We start from the raw sequence: 19,718 nt of genomic DNA, 5'->3' as shown, positions 1-19,718 counted from the left end.
AGCGTGCCTTTCAGCGTTTCCCCACTTCATTCCAGGGAATTCAGAAAATTTCATGTATTTCCATTCACGATAAACATTTCCCTGAAATAGCAAATTATCGAACATTCCCAGTGAAAGATACAGGGGGCCCAGTCTCACTTCAGTTCTGAGTAATTCATGAGCATTAATGTCACCATCTCTCTGTTACCATCGAAGTGTCTGTGCAGTTCGCTAAGACCGTCCCCTCGGCAAGGAGCTTTCTCCTGCTCTGTTGCTTCCACATCACAGTGTTACTCCGAGTTCCCCCTTTGCTCTCCTGCAGCACAATGTGTTCCTCTCAGGGGGCCATCCACAACACACTTGTAAACAACTCCTGTGGCCCTGTGTCGTGCTGCTCCTGTGCCTCTGTGGAGCAGAACTCCCTCAGGAAGTTTATTCGATTTGCTGTCACCATTTGCTCTTCCATTCGCTCTTGAATCCTCTCCAGTCATGCCTTTACCTCCACCAGTCACCCAAATCTATTATTTTAAAGGGCATGAATGATTCGTGTGTTGCCAAATCTAATGATAAACTCTGAGCTTCATCTTGACCAGTTGGTAACTTTCATGTATTTGACCACTTTCACCTGAGCATATCTTCCTCTCTTGGCTTCCGGTATACCACACTCTTCTGGTTTTCCTCCTGGCTTACTGGGTAGTCTGTGCTTATTGGTCCTAGTTTTTCCCTCAATTTTTTAATATTGGAGTGTCCCAGACCTGGTCCTTAGACCTCTCCTGCATTTATACTCATACTTTTGATATTTTTAACAGTATCATGATTTTACATACATGGATTTCTCTCTCTCTCTACCTCCCTCCTTCTCTCTCCCTCTCTCTCTTTCCTTCTCTTTCTTTCTTTCTTTCTCTCTCCTCACTTTCCTGTCATCTATAGCTTGGATCCTCCTCAGGCACCCATACAGTCTGAGAGAAGTAGAGAGTTTAGTTGTGATGCAACTACAGTAATCACAGAAGCAGAAGAGGTGAGAAGTGGTCATGTTCTGAATTCATTTTGAATACAGAGACAATAAGGTTTTGAAGGGTTGGATTTCATTTAAAGAAAAAATATGGCACCAGTGTTTTGCATCTGAACCACCAGCAAGATGGAGTTGCCATTAACTGATGTAGCAAGGGCAGCGATTGGAGCATATTTGGTATGTGAGGATAGGTGATGGTGGGGTGGAGGAGGGGGAGGCAGGAATTAACCTTTCTGTAATTGAGATGAATATTGTACATCCAAGTAAATATGTGGATTAGAAACATCTTGGACATGTGAGCCTGTCTGTTGCATGAGATCATAATCTCCATTTTGCAAGTCGGTGTTTTGTTCCTTATAGTGGTTGATATAGTTCCTTGCATGCAGTAGGGCTCATGTATTTTAATTGTTGCATCTAAGATGCTACAGAAAGTCATTTTTATCCTGATCCCTCAAGGTCCACATTCAGTTTAGTACTTCCTCCTGGGGCAGGAGCCCCTATTCAGAAGCACTCATCACACTCATGTAATGATCATTTGTCAACCCAGCCTAGAATTGGGATTCAAGTACTCTTAAGGTATGCCTCTGTGCCAGCCACCCGCTTAGGCCCCGGGAATAGCAGACAATATTCTAGTCTTCAGGAAGGATGGAAGAGAAACTGATAAAGAAGAGGCAGTAAAAATTGAAGAAAGGTACAAAGTTGAGAGACATCATATTAGAACCAGTGACTGACTTACTGTTTGGGCTAAGCAAAAACATGGATTGAAGTGATACCTTCCCTGACATTGTAAAACAGTTTGGTGGGGGAGCAGATGACTGTTTAGACATTTTGAATGAATTTGCATTGTCTTCACACAACAGGGCTTCACTCACTGCTCTTCATTACACTATGGGCAACGAACTGAAACTCAGGTTATTCCCTCCCTGCCCTAAACGTTCTTGGACCTTAGGTTGTCATCTAATTCATTTGCATGTGAAGCAAATGGGCTTTTTCTCTTATGATGCCATTGTTGGGAACATGTCAGCTTCTGTCCTGGGGACTCAGAACTGACTTCATTGACATGCTCTCTCCTGTGCCCCTCAAGCCCTCCCTGCCTTTGGGGTGGGGGACAAGCCCCCCTCCATGTTCTATTGTGATCTTCATTCTGTGTCTCATTCCACGAGCTGATAGGCAGCGGGCGTGGTATATAGGCCGAGCCGCCCAGACCAGCTGTCCAGAGGATGTAACTGACAGAAGGCAGGGGACAGAGGGGGGAGAGTCTGTTACTGCACCTGACATCCGTCATAGTGACTCTGTGCTTTCAATACACGCAAAGCCCTTCTTCAAGCTTGGAGCACTGTGGAGCGGCTCTAAAAACCTTCCCTCCAGGCTGGGGGCATAGATAGATGCCATCAGTGAATTGAGCCTGTGGCATTCCTGGCCACGTGTGGTCAGTGCTGCCCTCTGCTCAGGTCCTCATCCACAAGCACATGGGGCTGGAGGAGGTGTGGGGCAGCTGGTCAGCTTGCGTGTGGGGTAAAGCTCCTTTCCTGGGTTGGGAGGACATGTTAGCTTCCTCGTTGCCTTCCCTTAACTTGGCGCGGTGGAGAGAAGGAGCAGAAGACAACTGTTTGCTTAGAGAATAGAGTGTATTTGAGGTGGAGTGGGTCGCCCCTCCCGCACATTACTAAAACTGACGGTAGCAACCTCTCCAAGGGATGCAGACATCCCTGGTTGGGGAGTCTGGAGCAGCCCAGGTTCCCCTCCGAAGTGAGCAGAGCGTCAGGGTGGGTTCCCTGGTTGGGTGGCATTAACCCCTTGGGGACAATGCCGAGGGCAGTATGGGGGGCGGCCCAGGACAGAGGCCAAGTGGGGCTTACGGGAGTGGGTTCGGAGGCGGTGCCGGAACTTGCTGTGTGGGGAAAGGAGGTCACCTGAGCAGGCTGTGGCCGCTTGCTTCCCAGGGAGGAGAGCTGTGGCCTTGGGGCCCCCTCTTATCTTCTGTGTCTTGCTGTACCCCAAGGGGCTTTTGGCTGGAGCCAGGATCTTTTCAGCTTTGCCTTTTCTGGTTTGGGCCACTGTTTGCACTGTGGAGGGCATGGAGTACTCATGCCCTTTGGCTTTTGGCTTGGGGTTAATACAGTTGAGAAAAGACTTGATCTTATTTCTCAGGCCAGATTCTGGAAGGCTGGGCCTCTTGTGGCTGTGGACTGGCATCACCTGCCCCTGCAAAAGCTGCCCTTGCAAAGTTTGGGCTGGCAGAAGCTTACCTTGGAGGGGCGGGCCCTGCGACGCCCGGGGCATCACAGGCCGGGCATTCTGAGGCATCCTTGCTGGCTTGAGGATGACACCGCCCTTGGTTGGACTGTGTGGCAGGTCATCCTTTGCAGATTCCCCCGTCCCGGGCATTCTTGGAGCTTGCTCAGGGAGCCAGGGCAGAGGGCGATGCTGGGGACTGGGTGGGCAGGAAGCATCGAGGTGAAAGCGATGGCTGCGTCGCCAGAGGCTGCTGCGCGTCCTGCTCAGAAGCGTCCTCACTGGACTGGGGGCCTCGGCGTGGGGGCTTTCTTCTCTAGTTGAGGAGAGTGCGAGGCCCGCATCCCCTTCTCCGTGACCCCCCGCCGGTTTGGGCTTCCCTGGCTTCTCTCTCTTCTCTGCCACCTCTGGGGCTGGGGCCCAGTCTGTGCACTTGTCTGGGCTTTGGGCTTCAGGGCCCCAGGGCTTCTCCAGGCTGCCTTCGTTCACACCGGCCTCCAGCCGGACACAAAGCACCTGCGCCTTGGTCATGTCCTCAGTGGGTTGCGCGACCTTGGAGGCCCAGTGGGCAGAGCCAGGGGATGAAGCTCTGGAACTCGGCTGCGTCTGGCTCTGCTGCCCTGCCTGTAACGGGGAGGCCAGCTGGCCTCGAGGGCTGAGCCGTCCTGGATCTGGGGTACGAGGACTGTCTGGTGGGAGGGGGAGCTCCTGCGGCGACGTGTTCCTTTGGTCGTGTGGACTTGCGAGGGCCTCCCATGTGGATGCATTCTCTGAGGTTGCTCCACCATGTTCCCTGGATTCCTTTGCCCGCATGGGAATTCCTAGCTGTATCTCTAGGGTCTTCTTTCTGAGGTGGAAGTTGAGTTTGTTCACGATGGGGCTCGGCGGCTCTGACTGGCTTTCCAGAGGCTCCGGCTCCTCCGTTTCTTCCACGTGCGCTTCAGCCTGGACCTCCTCTGCAGCGTCCTCACTAGTCTCCTTGGCACCTTGGAAGCCCGGCTCAGGACTCAGACACGGCTCTTCAGACGAGGTGATCTGAGTCAGAGGTGCTGGTGGGGTTTGGGCAGGCCTGGGCCCTGAGTCTGTGGCTTCATCTTGGGGAGCAGTTTCTGGGGTCATGGCCATGGAGAGGGCCACATAATAGAGGGCAGGCAGCCCCGACAAGAAGGCCAGATACTTGTGCCGCAAAGTGGTCTCCAGTTTCTCAATGGCTCCTTTGGACAGAGCTTGGGGCACCTTAGGGTGTTCAGCGACCACTTCTGGTGAAGCCTGTTGCTGCTGATCAAGCGGCGTTGGGTCTGGCGCCAGAGGCGAGTCCTTCTGTGGCTGGTCAGGGTCACTGGCTGCCTGTAGCTCTGAGGGCTCACTTTCTGGGCTGCAGGTCTGGCCCCCGGGAGTTTCGCATTCCCAGGAGCCACCTACACCCACCGGGACCTTTTCCTGCTGAATCTGTCCACACTTGGAGTCGATGTGGTTCTGTAGCATTTCCTGGGCCTGCGCAAACAAGTGTGGCATAGGGACTGGCACTGGGTCCCTGAAGGGCGGGAATGGGCCCACAGTGCCAGCGGGCTCTCGGGAGACACCCTCGCTGGCTAGCGCCGTGCTGCGCCAGGCTAGAGGCTGCTGGTCGATGGGCAGGAGCAGCTGGAAGGACTGCTGGATCTTCTGGGGTAGCCCCCAGCGGTTGTGAATCAGCTGCCTCTGGAGGTGGAAATCCAGCAGCCTGCGGGCTTGCTCCGGGAAGAGAAGGATGTCCTTGGTGAGGACTGAGACGGGCTGCCCTGGCCAGGAAGTCTTCAGTGTCTCAGGAGACGGGGCTCTGTCCCAGGACTTATTTGGAGCGGGGCTCAGAGCATGCTGAGACCTCTGGAAAACAGCTGGCGAGCCCCACTGAAGCTGCAGGTGCCTCTGTAGCACGTGCCACTCCAAGGCCTCACACTCGGCCCGAGTCAGAAATGGGATATTGGTGTGAGCTTGCCGGTGGTCAGAGGGAGCCGACTGGTTGGGGGAAGATGGGTAAGGGGGTGGGGCTGGCTGGGGTGGAGTTTTAGGGGGAAAGGGAAGGAAAGAGAGCTCCTTGAAGGGGAAAGGATCGTTCAAGGGAAGCTTGGACATGCTGTTTTTGAGTGAGAAGCCGGGAGAGCCCAGGATGTTGGCCACCAGGGACTCGCTGTGCAAGGAAGGGAGTCCACAGAACAGCTGGCTGTATTTCTGCTGCCAGGGGTCGACTGTCTCACTGGCATGTGGCCCAGGCAGTGCACAGGGGCCACTTAAGTCCTTAAGGGCTGGAGACGGCAAGGCTAGATGGTGTGGGACTTGCTGGTAGCAGTGTCCTTGGTCGGCGGTGTTGATGGCCCACTCAGAGATCCAGAAGGCCTGGGTGGCCTGGCCAGCCAGACATGAGCCCCAGGTCTGGTAGGAAACAGTCCCCAAATTTTCAACAGAGAAGTTAGGACTGTCGCAGTGGATGGGAGAACCGGGTTCGCTGTTTTCCGGCTGGCAAAACAGCGGTGGGTTGGGCATGTGCTGCCTCATGGACTCCTCCACACGCCTGGGGAGCCCCCACCTCTGGAAGTGCATCCATTTTTTCACATGTACCTCAAGAAGCCTCTGGACGTCAGGGCTAAGGATGGGTGAGTTGGCAGGGAGGACAGTGTCCATGTGCCAGGGGACAGGATCTGTCAGGGTGGCGGTGGTGATCGCTTGGTTGACGGTCAGCAGCGAGACCTGGGAGTTCATGGGCTGCTGCCCCTGGTTCTCATAGCTGAGGCTGGAGTTGGTCTGTCCCGTCAGCTGCTGAGTCACTGGAGCCCTCGGCTCTTCCAACACGGAGACGCACATATTTTCTGGTCCTCTGGGCACCTCTGGCCCTTGAATTTGCTGCGTCAGCTGGAGGTGTTCAGTCCAGTAATCGTGGATGCTGACTGCAGTGGGTGATTGGACCATGGACCGGGTGAAGGATTTCTGGTCTGAGAATTGTGCCGCCACGGGGGCTGACAGTGGGAGAGGGAGCTGTTTGGAGCAGTGGGCCTGGTGCTCTGGACACTGCTCGACAGGCTCACTAGGCATGGCCATGCTGTCTAGACAAGGGGAGCCCTGAGGGGGCCCCACTGAACAGGGGGAGGTCAGGCTCCCACCCTCCAGCAGATGCTTGATGTCCAGAGCCACAGCATTGCAGGTGTTGCAGCAGGGATCCGCACACAGGAGCCGCCGCACTCCTCCCTCCCGAGGAAGCCAGTCCTGGCTGGAAGGGAAACACGCCAGCCATTACCGATGGGGTGACGTCTGCACGTCTGCCTGCTTGGGCGCGTGGGCTCTGGAGATTGGCCCTGCCCTGCCCCAGACCTGGGCTCTGCACTCCCAGCATGTCTGAGCCACTCTTTTCAGGAAACTTTAGGCAGCACAGGGATGGCTGGTGAGGGCCTGGGGCTTGTGGGCATGGTGTGGCCGCACGGAGGGAGCTAGGGAGCACAGGGCCCCAGAGCCTGGGGGATGAGTCCTCTGTGGCTCTGCTGACAAGCTGAGCCAGCAGAAGGGATCCAGGGACATGGGGGAGTCAGCGAGTAGCTGATGGGGCATCTCCAGGATCGTCACCGGGTACACCCAGAGCCATGCACGTTTGGGGCTGAGAGGCCACAGCCTGCTGCTCAGTTCCCAACATGAGGGAAATGAGTTCCTGGGGGAAACTCTGCATCCTGTGGCCGGTGCTGTGTCCTCAACACCGCCTGAGAGCCAACTCCATTCTCTGCGGACCTTAAGCAGAGGCTAGAGTGACAGGCTCCTGTCTGAGTGCCGTCCCAGGAAGTGACTTCACTGGCCACAGAACCAGAGCAGGTGATGGCAGCTGATGCGGCCAGAGTCCCGGGGACTGTGCCTGAAAGGGTGTCGCTGTCAAGAGACTATGACGGTGGTGGCTTCCGTCTGGGCTTACTTAGCTCCTTCTGTGGGGAGTGCAAACCCATGTAGAGCTGCTTGTTAATTACATGCCAGTCAGGTCCTGGATTCCAGGCCTGCTGTGTCCCTGTCCAGAGCAGAAGTGCTCACTCCCCGCTCTGAGACATCTCATCCCCGTGCCCTGGCTGCCTTCGCAAGCCGCGCTCCAGCCTCTGCTGTGTCGCACCTCCTCCCAGCTTTATCCCTCCCCACCCCTGCCCCAGACTGAGCTGAGAAATCAGCACAGGCCATGTGGGTGCTGGAGGACTGCAAAGAGCCAGGGATCACCTTTTCATGACAGAGAGCAGCTCCCTCGGCTTCTCAGCTTCTTTCCTGGAACACCCCCTAGCTGAGAAACCAGGAGACAGTGTCACTGGAGCAGGTGAGGATCGGGGATGCCCAAAGGCCTTTGCAGCAGGGGGGGGCTGAAATCCCAGCAGGCACTGTGTGAGGCACATCTGTGCACAGAGGATGGGGTTTCAAAGCGCTCCCCACCCATCCCATTTGCTGCTCTCAGGGCCACTGCCTGGGGCCCATTTCATCTGAGCAAGACTGAGGTGCAGTGACCTTCACAGGGTCAGGAGAGTAGTAAGTGATGCAGCGAAGGGCTTTTGCCTGCCGTCCTCACCCCTCACCCTTGTGCCAGAATTTTGGAACATTCCCTAGTTCTGACCTCCCACCTCGGAGAATCTTCTGGGAGAATTTGGGAATTGAATCCTTAGGGGGTCAGAGCATCTGGCTCCTGGCAGCTGGGGCCGTAGAGGGACAGGATCCGCAGGAACGTGACCCACAGGGATGGGTTTGGGGAGAGACTGGCACTTTACCTCTTGATGCTCCTGCATCTCTTGCCCTTTGCTTGACTTTTCGGTGTCGCTTAAAGACAAAATGTTGGGGTGTGAATCTGGGATACCATTTTGTTTCTCATGTGCAAGCTGAGTCAGAGGCAGTAACATGTCCTAATTCCTTCTCTTTTTCTGACTGTCTTTACTGTCCCTTGGTGCTCCATCTTTTTTAACCCCGGCATTTCCTCTGTCTCCTCTCTCTGAGTCAGTTGGGGTTCTCCCAAATTCTGTCCCTCCCTGTGATTCCAAGTAGAAGTACTGTGTGAGGCTTACGGTGAAAGAAGAGAGAGAGCAGAGAAGATGAAAGGGTGGGGCTAACAGCCTAGACTCCTGCTTATGAAGGCCTTAGTAGAGCACTAAGCAGAGCAGGCCTCTCTATTGGCAAGTGTCTGCACCTGTCAGGCCAATGCCCTTTTTATAGGTCTCCACCTAAGCCAGATTGAGCATCTGATTTTGCAGTTAGAACACACTGCAGGGAAGTTTTTCTAGACTCCATGAAGGTGTGATTTCAACATGGTAAGAGGAGCAGCACTGAGCTCCTCTGAGGCTTACTTAGTTCCATCACAATCAGAGTGTTTCCCTACCTGGCAGCAGCACTTTTTAGGTTCCAACCTCAATCCATGGTAACTCCTTTTCACTTTCCAGATAATGAGGATCATAAGTAAGACGGAGCCGTAGGTATACAAATGGTATCCACCATCCCACGGAAGAAAAGTCGGACTCCACATGGTCTTAGCCTCATCAGCACGAGGAGCCCAGACATCCCTATGTCTAGGCATTCAGGGTCCCGGTGCCTACTGACTCCCAGTGCTCCGCTTTGTCCTCCCCGCCTCCCAGACGACGGAACCAGGCTACCCATGTGCATCACAAAGCCCTTCTGTTTCTCAAGACTGGTGTAGTGCCCAGGACCTTTGTGTGTCTTGGGAAGCTCATGCGGTGGTCCTCTGTCGATGAGGATGCCTGACTCTCTGTAAGGGTTACAGAGCCTAGGACTAAAGGTGTCCGCTCATAGGCGATGCCTGTGTTCCCATTCTATCTGCTCTTCCCTCATCACACTTACACCACCTTCATGACGACTCTGGTCACCCATCCCTAGGGCCTGTTTTATCGGGACAACCATTAAGGATGAGTGGCCGAAACAATCCTTGTGCAGCTCCTCTGCCTGTATGCAAGTTTATCAGGGAAGCACCCGCGCGTAGCGAGGGCAGAGTCTGCTTGTGGCCGGAAATGGAGAGCTCTGATATCACAGGGGTGGCGTTCACTCGCCACAGGCACATAAAGGGGACCATGGCCGATGTGGCAGGGAAAGGCCAAGGTGGCAGCATTTTTAAATTTATTTTTTTTAATATTTTTTTTTTATGTCTACAAGAGCTGGGGTACAGGCCAGAGATGCAGGAGGTGAGAGGATTCACCAGACACAGAGTGGGGAACAGAACAGGCAGATTGACTAAAACACACTGCTGAGGGGAGCAGTGGGCAAGTCAGGAGAGGTCTGCTGTGCCATGTGAGTTGCTCCCTGGCTGGGGATCGAACTTGTGCTGCAGAGGCTGTGGATTGCTTCATAGCGTGGTGCTTAATCCCTTGTGTCACCAGGGAGGCCCCTGTTTTTAAATTTAAATCTCTAGAAGAAGAAAACCTCTGCGCTGTGGTGGGAAGTGACTAAATACTGCCTTCCATGAGGCATGTGGGCAGGGCTTTCTTCTGGAGTGCTGTCCACATTTTGTTTTCCAGAGCTTCCCTACACAGGAGACAGCGCCCTGCTGTCCTCATGATTTTCTGTAGAGATGAGCCGCCACCTCCACCTGAGGGTGAGAAAGTAACTGTTGCTTGGGAATCTCCTTACCTGCTCTGCGTGCGTGCTCTTTACTGGGGAGGGTTTTGTTGTTGTTCAGCTGCATTCTGGTAACTTTTAGGCAGGACAGGCGTTTCCAGTCAACCGATCTCTCTACACCTTGACTACTGATACTGATGTGGACTTTACCTCCTTGGCCACCGTGGATATTACGATTTCGATATCCTAGGATTTGTGATTTTCCCTGAGGGAGTCTTGCCCTCGGCACAGTAGCTCAAGTCATGACATTCTTGACCGAGAGTCTCTGAAGAGCCTCTTTGGCCCTTCTCTGGGACCTGGTCCTCCACCCAGCTGGCCGGTGAGGCCTCACTCTGTGCTCTTCCCTAAGGTGGGCCTGTGTCAAGGGTCTAAAGACATTTGAGTCACGTTGTCTTCCTGCTCTCAAGATATTTAGGCAACTGTTTCTGAGATAAGACTATCACGCATGAGACAAGAGCGATCGATCTAGAATAAATAGAAATATATACTCAGTTGTGGGTCCCAGGCAATAAACATCCCAATTCAGAGGAAAGAAAGCATAATGCAGATCAGAGTGGCCAGGGAGGGCTCCTGAGTAAAAGACATTTTAATTTTAGAATTTACTTTTGAATATTTATCTTAAATATTGTGATATTGTTAAATTCACTATTTAGTTTTTTCCAAATTAATGACAATATTATATGTCAATATGTCTTTTTCAATAAAAAGGCTTTTTATTTCTTATTTTGTTGAACTGGCTAGAACTTAATAATGGTAGAGTGAGAGCAGACATCCTTGCTTTGTTATTGATCTTAGGGAGTAAGCATTTTTGTTTCTTTTTGCTTGTCAGACTAGATAATTTCAAATGTCCTATCTTTAAGTCTGCCAATCCTTGTTGCACAAATCTGCTATTGAACCTCTCTAGTGAATCTTTCCATTTATTTATTGTCAGCTCTAGAATTTTCATTAGGTTTCTTTTTATAATTTCTCTTTGTTGATAATCTCATTTTCATATATTTTTTCTTCTGTTTTCCTTTAGTTCTTTGAATATATTTAAAATACTTGTTTTAATGTCTTTGTTTAGTAAATCCAATGCCTGTGCTTCTTCAGGGACAATTGCTGTCCATTTTCTTTCCGTAAATAAACCATGTTCTCCTATTATTTTTATCCCTTTTGATTTAAAAAATAAGATTGGGAGTTAAAAAAAAGCCACCTATCTCTGCGCAAATGGGCTCTATGCCAAGGCAATCCTTCACAAATTAACTAGGCATCTCTGAACCTAGGGATCAGCGTGAGGTAAATGTTAAGGTCTTCTCATGTCTTTCTGTACATCTGTCATGACTGGGCTTATATAATGCATTTTCATTCCCCCTTGTATACGTTGCTGCTTTTTGAATGTCTCAGTCTCCCTAGTGGTCGCACCCCAGCTTCCCCTTGAGATCTCTGCTGATAGATCTTAAGTCTCCACGTCTTTGCCAGGAGGTCTGTGGTCCCTCTGTAGCTTTTTTTTGTTTGTTTTTGAGCTCACTGCTTCTGCCTGTGATCTGAATAGGGGAAGGCAGAAATAGGCAGCCCCAAGATAAGCAGAATATTCAAATAAGGTCTTTTCTGTTCTTTGGTTCAGCAGAAGGAACTGGGACCTGGACTGTTGTTTCCTACAGTCCAATACTTCACTGGGGAGGTGAGTCAAAGCATTAGGAAACATCCTAGAGTATGACTTTCTCTTGTTTGGACATTTGCTTGCTTCTTAAGGCCTTTGACTATTCTCCAGGGCTCCAAGATAGTATTAGATGTGTTCGCTTTTGATGTCTCTGGACAGTGTGTCCTAGCCTACCATGTCTCTCTGTATTTTTGAGCTTCATTTCACAATAGTTAAGCTACTTGGGAGACAGCTTGATCTTTTCAGGTATTCCTTGTAAGTTTTATTAGGTAGATCCCAATAACTTTTTTTTTTTTTTTAAATAGAGGCATGTTTTATTTATTTATTTATTTATTTGTTTGCTTGTTTTTTTTTTTTTTTTTTTTTTTTTAAAGATGTATTTATTTATTTATACAAGCACTGGGTACAGTCAGAAGTGTGGGAGGGTGAGAGATTTCACCAGAGTGAGAGCGTGGAGCAGAAGAGGCAGATAGACGGAGGCCACTGCTGAGGGGAGCAGCAGGCGCGGCAGGAGAGGTCTGCGCGCCATGTGGGACCCTCACTGGGGGCCGGGGATCGAACTGGCACTGCACAGGCTGCGGGCAGATTCACAGCCCAGTGCTCAACCACTGCGCCACCAGGGAGGCCCAATCACTACTAATTTTTGTAGAAGTTTTCTTTTTTTGGGGGGGGGGGTGGGGGCAACATCTGGAACACCTTTTGATATTAGAGGAATTTTCTCTTTTCTATGATGTCTCTGTCTCATTGTAGAAACCAGTATGTCCACATTCTTTCTCTCAGTTTCTCTCTAATCTACAGCCTGAGCATCAGATCTGTGCCCCACTATTCAGATGGATCTGTTCTGGACAGTGACTATGGAGTTCATGACATTAGGAAGACTGGGTTATGCAGAATTTGTTTTGCTGATTGGTCATTGTAGTTCCATCAATTCCCAGGGTCAGTGGCAACATCTTTTGCAGAGGCAGATGTGATGCACTGTGTGAAGTACAAGGCACAGTGTCTGGTTTCCGTGACACAAGGCTCTGGTGTTCTCCCAGGTTAGTTTTCTATGTGATACAGGCCTTGCCTCCAAGCTTGATTTTCTGGCCCTAGTGAATAGACAGTGAGCTAGCAATATCTCTGCAGCAAATTCTTAAATCACCAAATCAGAAGGCTAACAAGTGAAAGTTCAACTTTGGAATGGATAAGGAAATATAGGTTATTCAATATCCAATCTACAAAATGGTATATATTTCATGCTTTTTTGTACCCCAGTTTTTTCATTAATATAAGACAGGCATCAAAAAAGGCATCTTTCTAAAATTGAGTGCCAAAATGTATGTTTAGAAAACATGTATTTTATGCAAACAGAAGATAATTTCTATTTTTTTTTTTTTTTTTTTTTTTATAAATTTTATTGTTATATTCCCCATACAATTGCAGCCCCCCATTCTGACCCCAATCCCTCCCCTCCCGCCCCCGCCCCCCTAAAAGTGTCTCTGGTTCATAGTTTTTTGTTGATTTTGATTTTCACTTTCTTATAGTTATTCATTTTCCTGGTCTCTTATTTAAGTTTTCTAGATTCCTGCTATGAGTGAGACCATCCGGTATTTTTCTTTTTCTTTTTGGCTTATTTCGCTGAGCATGATCCCTTCCAGCGCCATCCATGTTGCAGCAAATTGCATGTGTTTATCTTTTTTGAATGCTGAGTAATATTCCATGGTATATATGTACCACATCTTCTTGATCCAGTCATCTATTTTTGGGCATTTGGGTTGTTTCCAAAGCTTAGCTATTGTAAACAGTGCTGCTATATACATAGGGGTGCAGGTGTTCTTTGCTTGTTTTGTTTTATACATGCACTGGGTACAGTCAGAAGCACGGGAGGGTGAGAGAATTCACCAGAGCCAGAGCGGGGAGCAGAGCAGGCAGAAGGTCCGAAGTACACCGCTGAGGGGAACAGCGGGCGGCAGGAGACGTCTGCGCACCATGTGGGATCCTCCTCCAGTGGCCGGGGAGCAGCCGGGGATCGAACCGGCGCCGCAGAGGCCGTGGGCAGCTTTGCAACCCAGCGCTCAACCGCTGCGCCACCGGGGAGGCCCCGATCCCAATAACTTTTAGTTCAGGATTGTTTTTTCTCACTACCAAGGCAAGACTTTTCTTTGTACTCTACCCGGTATTCCACTTACTGTGAGATTTTCTACTTTGGCTGTTGGAACAGGCCCTCTGTCTGCATGTGACACCTGATTATTCCCTTAATATCTTTTCAGATTTTTCAAAAAGTCCCACTGCAGGTACTTTTCTCACAGGCATGTATCAACCCATCATCTGATGAATACTTGAGGGGTGACTCTTCAGGGAGGGTCTCCAGCTTTCTCTTCTCAAATACTCAGCCCTGAAATTTCTGTCTCAGCTTTTTCTGACTCCCAGCCCCATCTTCTCAAGTTGTAGACTGCTGAGTTCTACTGAGGTCCCTCCTGCCTGCACCATGACCAGGGAACTTTGTGTACATAATAAGATGACACCAGTGTAGGGGTCACCTCATCGATCTCCCATTTCTCAGTGATCGCCGTGATTTGCTGCTTGATGTCTAACATCGTAATTGGTGAAATAATAATAACATTGAGTCTTTTGACCTATAAACAAGATCTTGCTCTACATGTGTTAAGGTCTCCTTTAATTTCATCAGTGTTTTATAGATGCAGTGCAATGGTCTTGCATTTTTGGATAGATTTATCCTTAAGTATTTTTAAGCTATTTCTTAAGGTATTGATTAAAAAAAATGATTTCCAATTATCACTAGTAAACAGAAATACAGTTGAATTTATATATCAACTTTATATGGTATAGGCTTGCTAAATTCATTTATAGTTCTAATAACTTTTGCAGATTTCACACTATTTTATAATGTCACCTCTCCCCTAAATTATTTATTAAAGTTTTTTTTTATTTATTTATACAAGCACTGGGTACAGTCAGAAGCGCGGGAGGGTGAGAGAACTCACCAGAGCCAGTTCAGGGAACAGAGCAGGCAGAAGGACCAAAGTACACTGCTGAGGGGAGCAGCGGGCGGCAGGAGAGGTCTGCACACCATGTGGAACCCTCCTCTGGTGGCCCGGGAGCAGCAGAGGCTGCGGGCAGCTTCGCAACTCAGCGCTCAACCACTGCGCCACCGGGGAGGCCCTCCCCTAAATGATTTAGATGTTAAATGCAACCCCAATAAAAATTCAAGCAAGTATTTTTTTTCTTGAGAAATTGTCAAGCTCATTCTAAAATGCATATGGATACAGGACCCACAACAATCAAAACAATAATGCAAAAATAAAGTTTGAAGATTAATGCTAAGTGACTTCAAGGTTTACTATAATGCTCCAGCAATCAAGCAATTTGGCACTGGCATAAAGATAGACAAACAGATCAATGGAACAGAATAGAGAATCTAGATGTAGACCATTCATGTATGGACAGTTGATTTTCAACAAAGGAGTAAAGTCTTTGCAACAAATGGTGCTAGAATAATTGGTTATCAATTTCCAGAAATGAATTTCAGTCCCTTCTTTACGTCATGTATAAAAACTTATTCAAAATGATTCATGACTCATAGATTGAATGTAATTTATAGAAGAAAATTCATGACATTGTGTTTGGTGAAGATTTCTTATATATAACTCCAAAATATGGCCCATACAAGACAAAATGGATAAACTGCACTTCTCGAAATTTTTAAGCTCTACTGTCTAAAGGACAGTGTTAAGAGAATGAGTCACATAGTGGGAGAAAATATTTGCCTGTCATATATCGGGAAATACACACACACACACACACACACACACAACTCAGTAATAAGCAAGCAAACATCCCAGTTTAAAATAGGAAAGGGGGCTACGTCTCAGTGTTACCACCACTACTTATCACCACTACAGCCTGAGTTTGATCTCCAGCCAGGGAGCTGACCCACATGGCACAGCAGACCTCTCCTGTCTCAACCGCTGCTCCCCATAGCAGTCTATTTTAGTAGATCCACCTGTTCTGCTCCCCACTCTGTCTCCAGTGAATCCTCTCACCCCCACACCTCTGGCCTGTACTCCAATTCTTCTACGCAAAAATAAATAAAATCTTTAAAAAAAAAAAAAGAGGAAAGAATTTGAACACACACTTTGCTAGAGAATTGTTGAGGCACAGGACTGTTGTGGCCTTTGCCGGTACTGCAACATATGCATTGAAAGCCCTGGAACTTCCCCACCTCTTGTCAGCATTACTATTGCTGCATAACAAGTTATCCCAAAACATAGCCAGTTACAACAGCACATACTTACTGTCTAATAGAACCTGTGAGTCAAGACTTCAGGCATAACTTAACTGGATCCTCTGCCTCATGATCTCTTATAAGGCCCAAATCAAGATGTCAGACTAGGGGCAGTCACATCTGTAATTCCAATTGGTGATCTACTTCTAAGCTCACTCTGTGGTTGTTGGCAGAATTCAGTTCCTCAGAATATTTTAGACTGAGTGTGAGTTCCCCCTACAGGCTGTTTGCCATAGGCCACCCTGTGCCCTGCCACATGGGACTTTCTAACTTGACAGCTTACTTCCTAGGGCTGTGCACACCAACAAGACAATAGAATTGACTAACAGGTTGGAAATAATCATTTTAGCCTAATAATGGAAGGTGATACCCCTAAATGTTGCCATATTCTTGGATCAGAAGCAAGGTCCTAGAGAGGATTATATAATGCCATGAATATAAGAGACAGGGCTCAGTGGGAACCATCTGAGAGGCTGCCTACCACACTAACCTCAGAAAATCCAGTTTTATGAAATAGTTTATTTTTAAAGCCTGAAATCCAAGGACATATTTCCCTCTAATCACTTTAAGCATATGATTTATCAGCAATTCCTCAGGCTAATGGTAATTCTATGTGAAAACAACTTTCCTTGTCTTTCTACCAAGTACCGAGTACTGTCTGGTTACATACTGACTGAGCCCCTTTGGGGTCTCTGTAAATCTATGTGCCTGTCTTTGTGCTTTTACCTCCTTTTAGAACGACTCTACTGTTTCCATTATAGAAACTCTTACTCCATTTTTTGAGATTTAACTGATGTAACACCTTTTGAAAAATCTTCCACATATGCCCCTTACACACACATTCTTACTGCATGCTACAGGCAGACTGAGGTTTCATTTAGGCTGCACTCAGTAAATGTTTGTGGGATCCGCAAACAAGTGAATGGTGATAATATGAGTATTGTATGAGTGCATTACATAGACTGAATCTCTGTTTCAGGGGCCCAGAGCAGAGAACAGGGAGTGCCTCTCCATCTTGCCAAAAAGCTCTGCTTGCTAAGTGCAGTCACACCAGCCAGTCACTGAGGGTGTAATGTCCCTTAACTGTTGCTCTGCTTCTGTGGAAAGTCTGCATTGTAGTTTTTCATGAAGATTCAGCCAGGCCCTCAGAGGCTAAAGATCAAGCTATAATTTGGGCCTAATGTCTATTATAGCTTGTGGGCTTTCAGTAAACAATAAACAGCCGAAGGACTTCCCTTTTGCCTCATTCTCTTGAACTGAGTCCAGGAAGACTCAGTCTCAATCCTTGGAAACCTCAAAATAACTCAGTTAATTTAGGGTGGCCATGTTTTCCTGGGCTGAAACCAGTGCTGTTGCACTGGATAAACAGGGATGACTGGAGAGACACTGGATCAGAAACTAAAAATAACATATAGACTACTGCCAAATGACTGACTATATTGGCAAGGAATAGGATCCAAAAGCACTGTGGGGAGGTGCTGAATTATTAAAGCAACATCAGTCCCTATAGAACAGGCTTGGATTTTCTTAAAGAACAGGAGTCTCATGGAATGGGTAAAAAGAGTCTCTTGTTTTGATTATGCTTACAGTCTCATTGGGTTAACACCCAGATGTGCAGTGAGCTTAGGGTGTTGGTATATGCAGCCTGCATTTTTTGCAGACTGTGGTTCTGCTGATCTTCTACTTTTTATCTTAAGTATGTGGCTTTCCCTGAGGATCTCACACAATCATTTAGGCATATGCTTCCAGAAGGCGATTCTCAACCACCTTGAAAAGTTTCACCCTTATGTGCAGTGCAGACACTGCTCATGCTAAACCTCCAGTTCAAACCCAGGACAGAATCTTTTTCAAGAATCCTACATGTGCCTTCAGGGCAGCTGCCTGCCTATATGGTAGGCCACAGGACTTAGCTTAAATGTAGATAATTTTTGATTTTGGTAATTGCAGTTTTATGTTGTAGAAACTGGTTAAGTTCCAAAATTTTGTAGTTGCTCTTAGGTCTTAGGAATCACCTGTAGTTTACTATCTGTGTGGCCTGTTTCATCCCTGCTAGTCCTGACTCACCATTCAGGTTCCACCTCTGAGGAAGCAAAGTGGATATTATGAACTGGTGACTCTGTAGTTTCTAGAACTGAGTTCTGAAGATTTGACCTGATTACTCTTTCTGACCCATTTTGAGTGAAAGATAATGACACTGTGATCTCAAACATTTTCTGTTGTCCAGTCATTGATGCAGCAATCATTCAACCGGGATAGAAAACAGCTTGGATACCACCTAAATGTGCTTTCCAGCTCCCTGCCAGAGCAGCAGCATTGGGAAAGGTGAGGGATGAGAGAGGTTACTCAAAGTCCAAAACAGGTTGGGGCAATGAGAAGCCTAGAGGCGCTACACCAGAAAGTAAGGTGCAGCCCTGATCCAAAGGCAGCATCGTATTTTATTTGAAATTAAGTTCAAAGAAGGTGGGCAAGCGGGTAGGGAATGCACATGCGTGGGGCTGCCTTATGGGGATGCGTTACTGTCTGGTGCAAGCTACAGAGTAGTAACCAGGGGCTATTGCCTGGGGACTCCATTGTTCTCACTAGTCAAAGCATATTATCGCTGTTCTCTACAGGATGATTTATTTATTTATTTTCTCTCTTCTTACCTAACTTTCTGTTAATCTTTACCAGTATGGTATGTTCCCTGATCTTTCTAATCTGGCCATAATATCTATCTGCAGTTTTCAACAGATACTCGTTTCCTGGCATGTTCCTCATACCAGGACTTTTGCCTTGGTGAGAGGCCCCCTGCCTGTCCGTATGTTTAGCTGACCTGCAAGAACTTCAGGCACCGAGACAATCGCACTGAGAACAAGGAAGGCCGGGGATCCCACACTTTCTTCTCCTGATTTCCTCCTTTTGACCGCTTTATGATTGCTTCTATCCATCTTGCCTTTTAGGTTTCTTTTACTTTGTTGATATACAATGAAGCCTCTTACTTCTCAGGAGATTACCTTTACTTATTTTTGGTTCTTTCCCAAAAAGTTGTCACTGTCATGTCAAGAATCAAAGGAAATCAAAAACTTATCTTTTCATTCGCATTTGATATAGTAGGATGAGAGACCTCTGGCTGTGGCCAATTAAGAGGCTGCTCCTCAGACTTTCTTATTTATCCTTATAAAGATTTCTAAACTGCCTTCAGATTCCTTCTTTCTCCCCACCTGCTGTCAAGCAGCCTCCTCCTCCCACTTTGCCTCTATAAATAAGCAGGTTGTCTGAGAAAGTATGCATTTTGTACAAACACACACACATGCAGGTTGCTATGTATATTATACTACCTTACATATATGGACAACCTTCTTGGCTGCAACAGTACCAAGGAAAGATCCAGGCTGCCATATGCTTTCATGTCTTCCAGGTCAGACAGCCAGGTGGCCCTGCTAGACCTTTCATTCCTTTGACTTGCTCCTCAAAAATTGAGTTGTTTTTTCTGGGTCTTTTGCTTCTTCAGGTTTTTTTTATGTCTACAAAATAAGTTGCTGGGATTTTAATTGAGATTGCATTAAAATCTATAAATAAATTGAGAAGAACTGACATCTCATTGAGTCTTCCTTTTCTTGAACATGAAATATCTAGTTATCCTTTGATAGCATTCATCAGAATTTTGTAGTTTCCACACATAGTTCTTGTACACATTTTGTTAGATTTATACCCCAATTTTTTTGAGGTTTAAAGTAAATGGGTATGTGTTTTTAATTTCAAACTCTGCTTGTTCATTGCTGGTATTAGGAAAGCAATGGTAAAAGATAAGCATATTAGCCATACTTCCTTTAATCTTGCTATAATCAGTTTTTAGTTCTAGTTTTTGTCAGTTCACACTTTCTGCATAGGCAGTCATGTCATCTGTGAGCATAACATTTTGATCTTTCTTTCCTACTTTATGTACTCTCATTCCTTTCTGTGTCTTACTGTATTACCCAGAA

At 47.7% G+C, this 19,718-nt stretch overlaps 1 protein-coding gene across 1 annotated transcript in view; it reads right to left on the bottom strand.

The window, feature by feature from the left end:
* Window positions 1–2,752: 2,752 nt before the first annotated feature.
* The window catches only part of LOC311173645 (protein SPATA31F1-like), a gene marked incomplete at both ends in the record, with an annotated part of 28,737 nt that continues 11,771 nt past the window's right edge, over window positions 2,753–19,718 (bottom strand). Inside the window, 4 exons of the mRNA XM_084237754.1 lie at window positions 2,753–6,470; window positions 7,448–7,508; window positions 7,984–8,032; window positions 8,586–8,685. Coding sequence (XP_084093880.1) covers window positions 2,753–6,470; window positions 7,448–7,508; window positions 7,984–8,032; window positions 8,586–8,685 — 3,928 coding nt within the window. The remainder of the gene's footprint in view (window positions 6,471–7,447; window positions 7,509–7,983; window positions 8,033–8,585; window positions 8,686–19,718) is intronic.

Source organism: Talpa europaea, assembly GCF_964194135.1.
Source record: "Talpa europaea genome assembly, chromosome: 7".
Lineage (NCBI taxonomy): Eukaryota > Metazoa > Chordata > Mammalia > Eulipotyphla > Talpidae > Talpa > Talpa europaea.
This window is presented reverse-complemented; position numbering and strand designations above follow the sequence as displayed.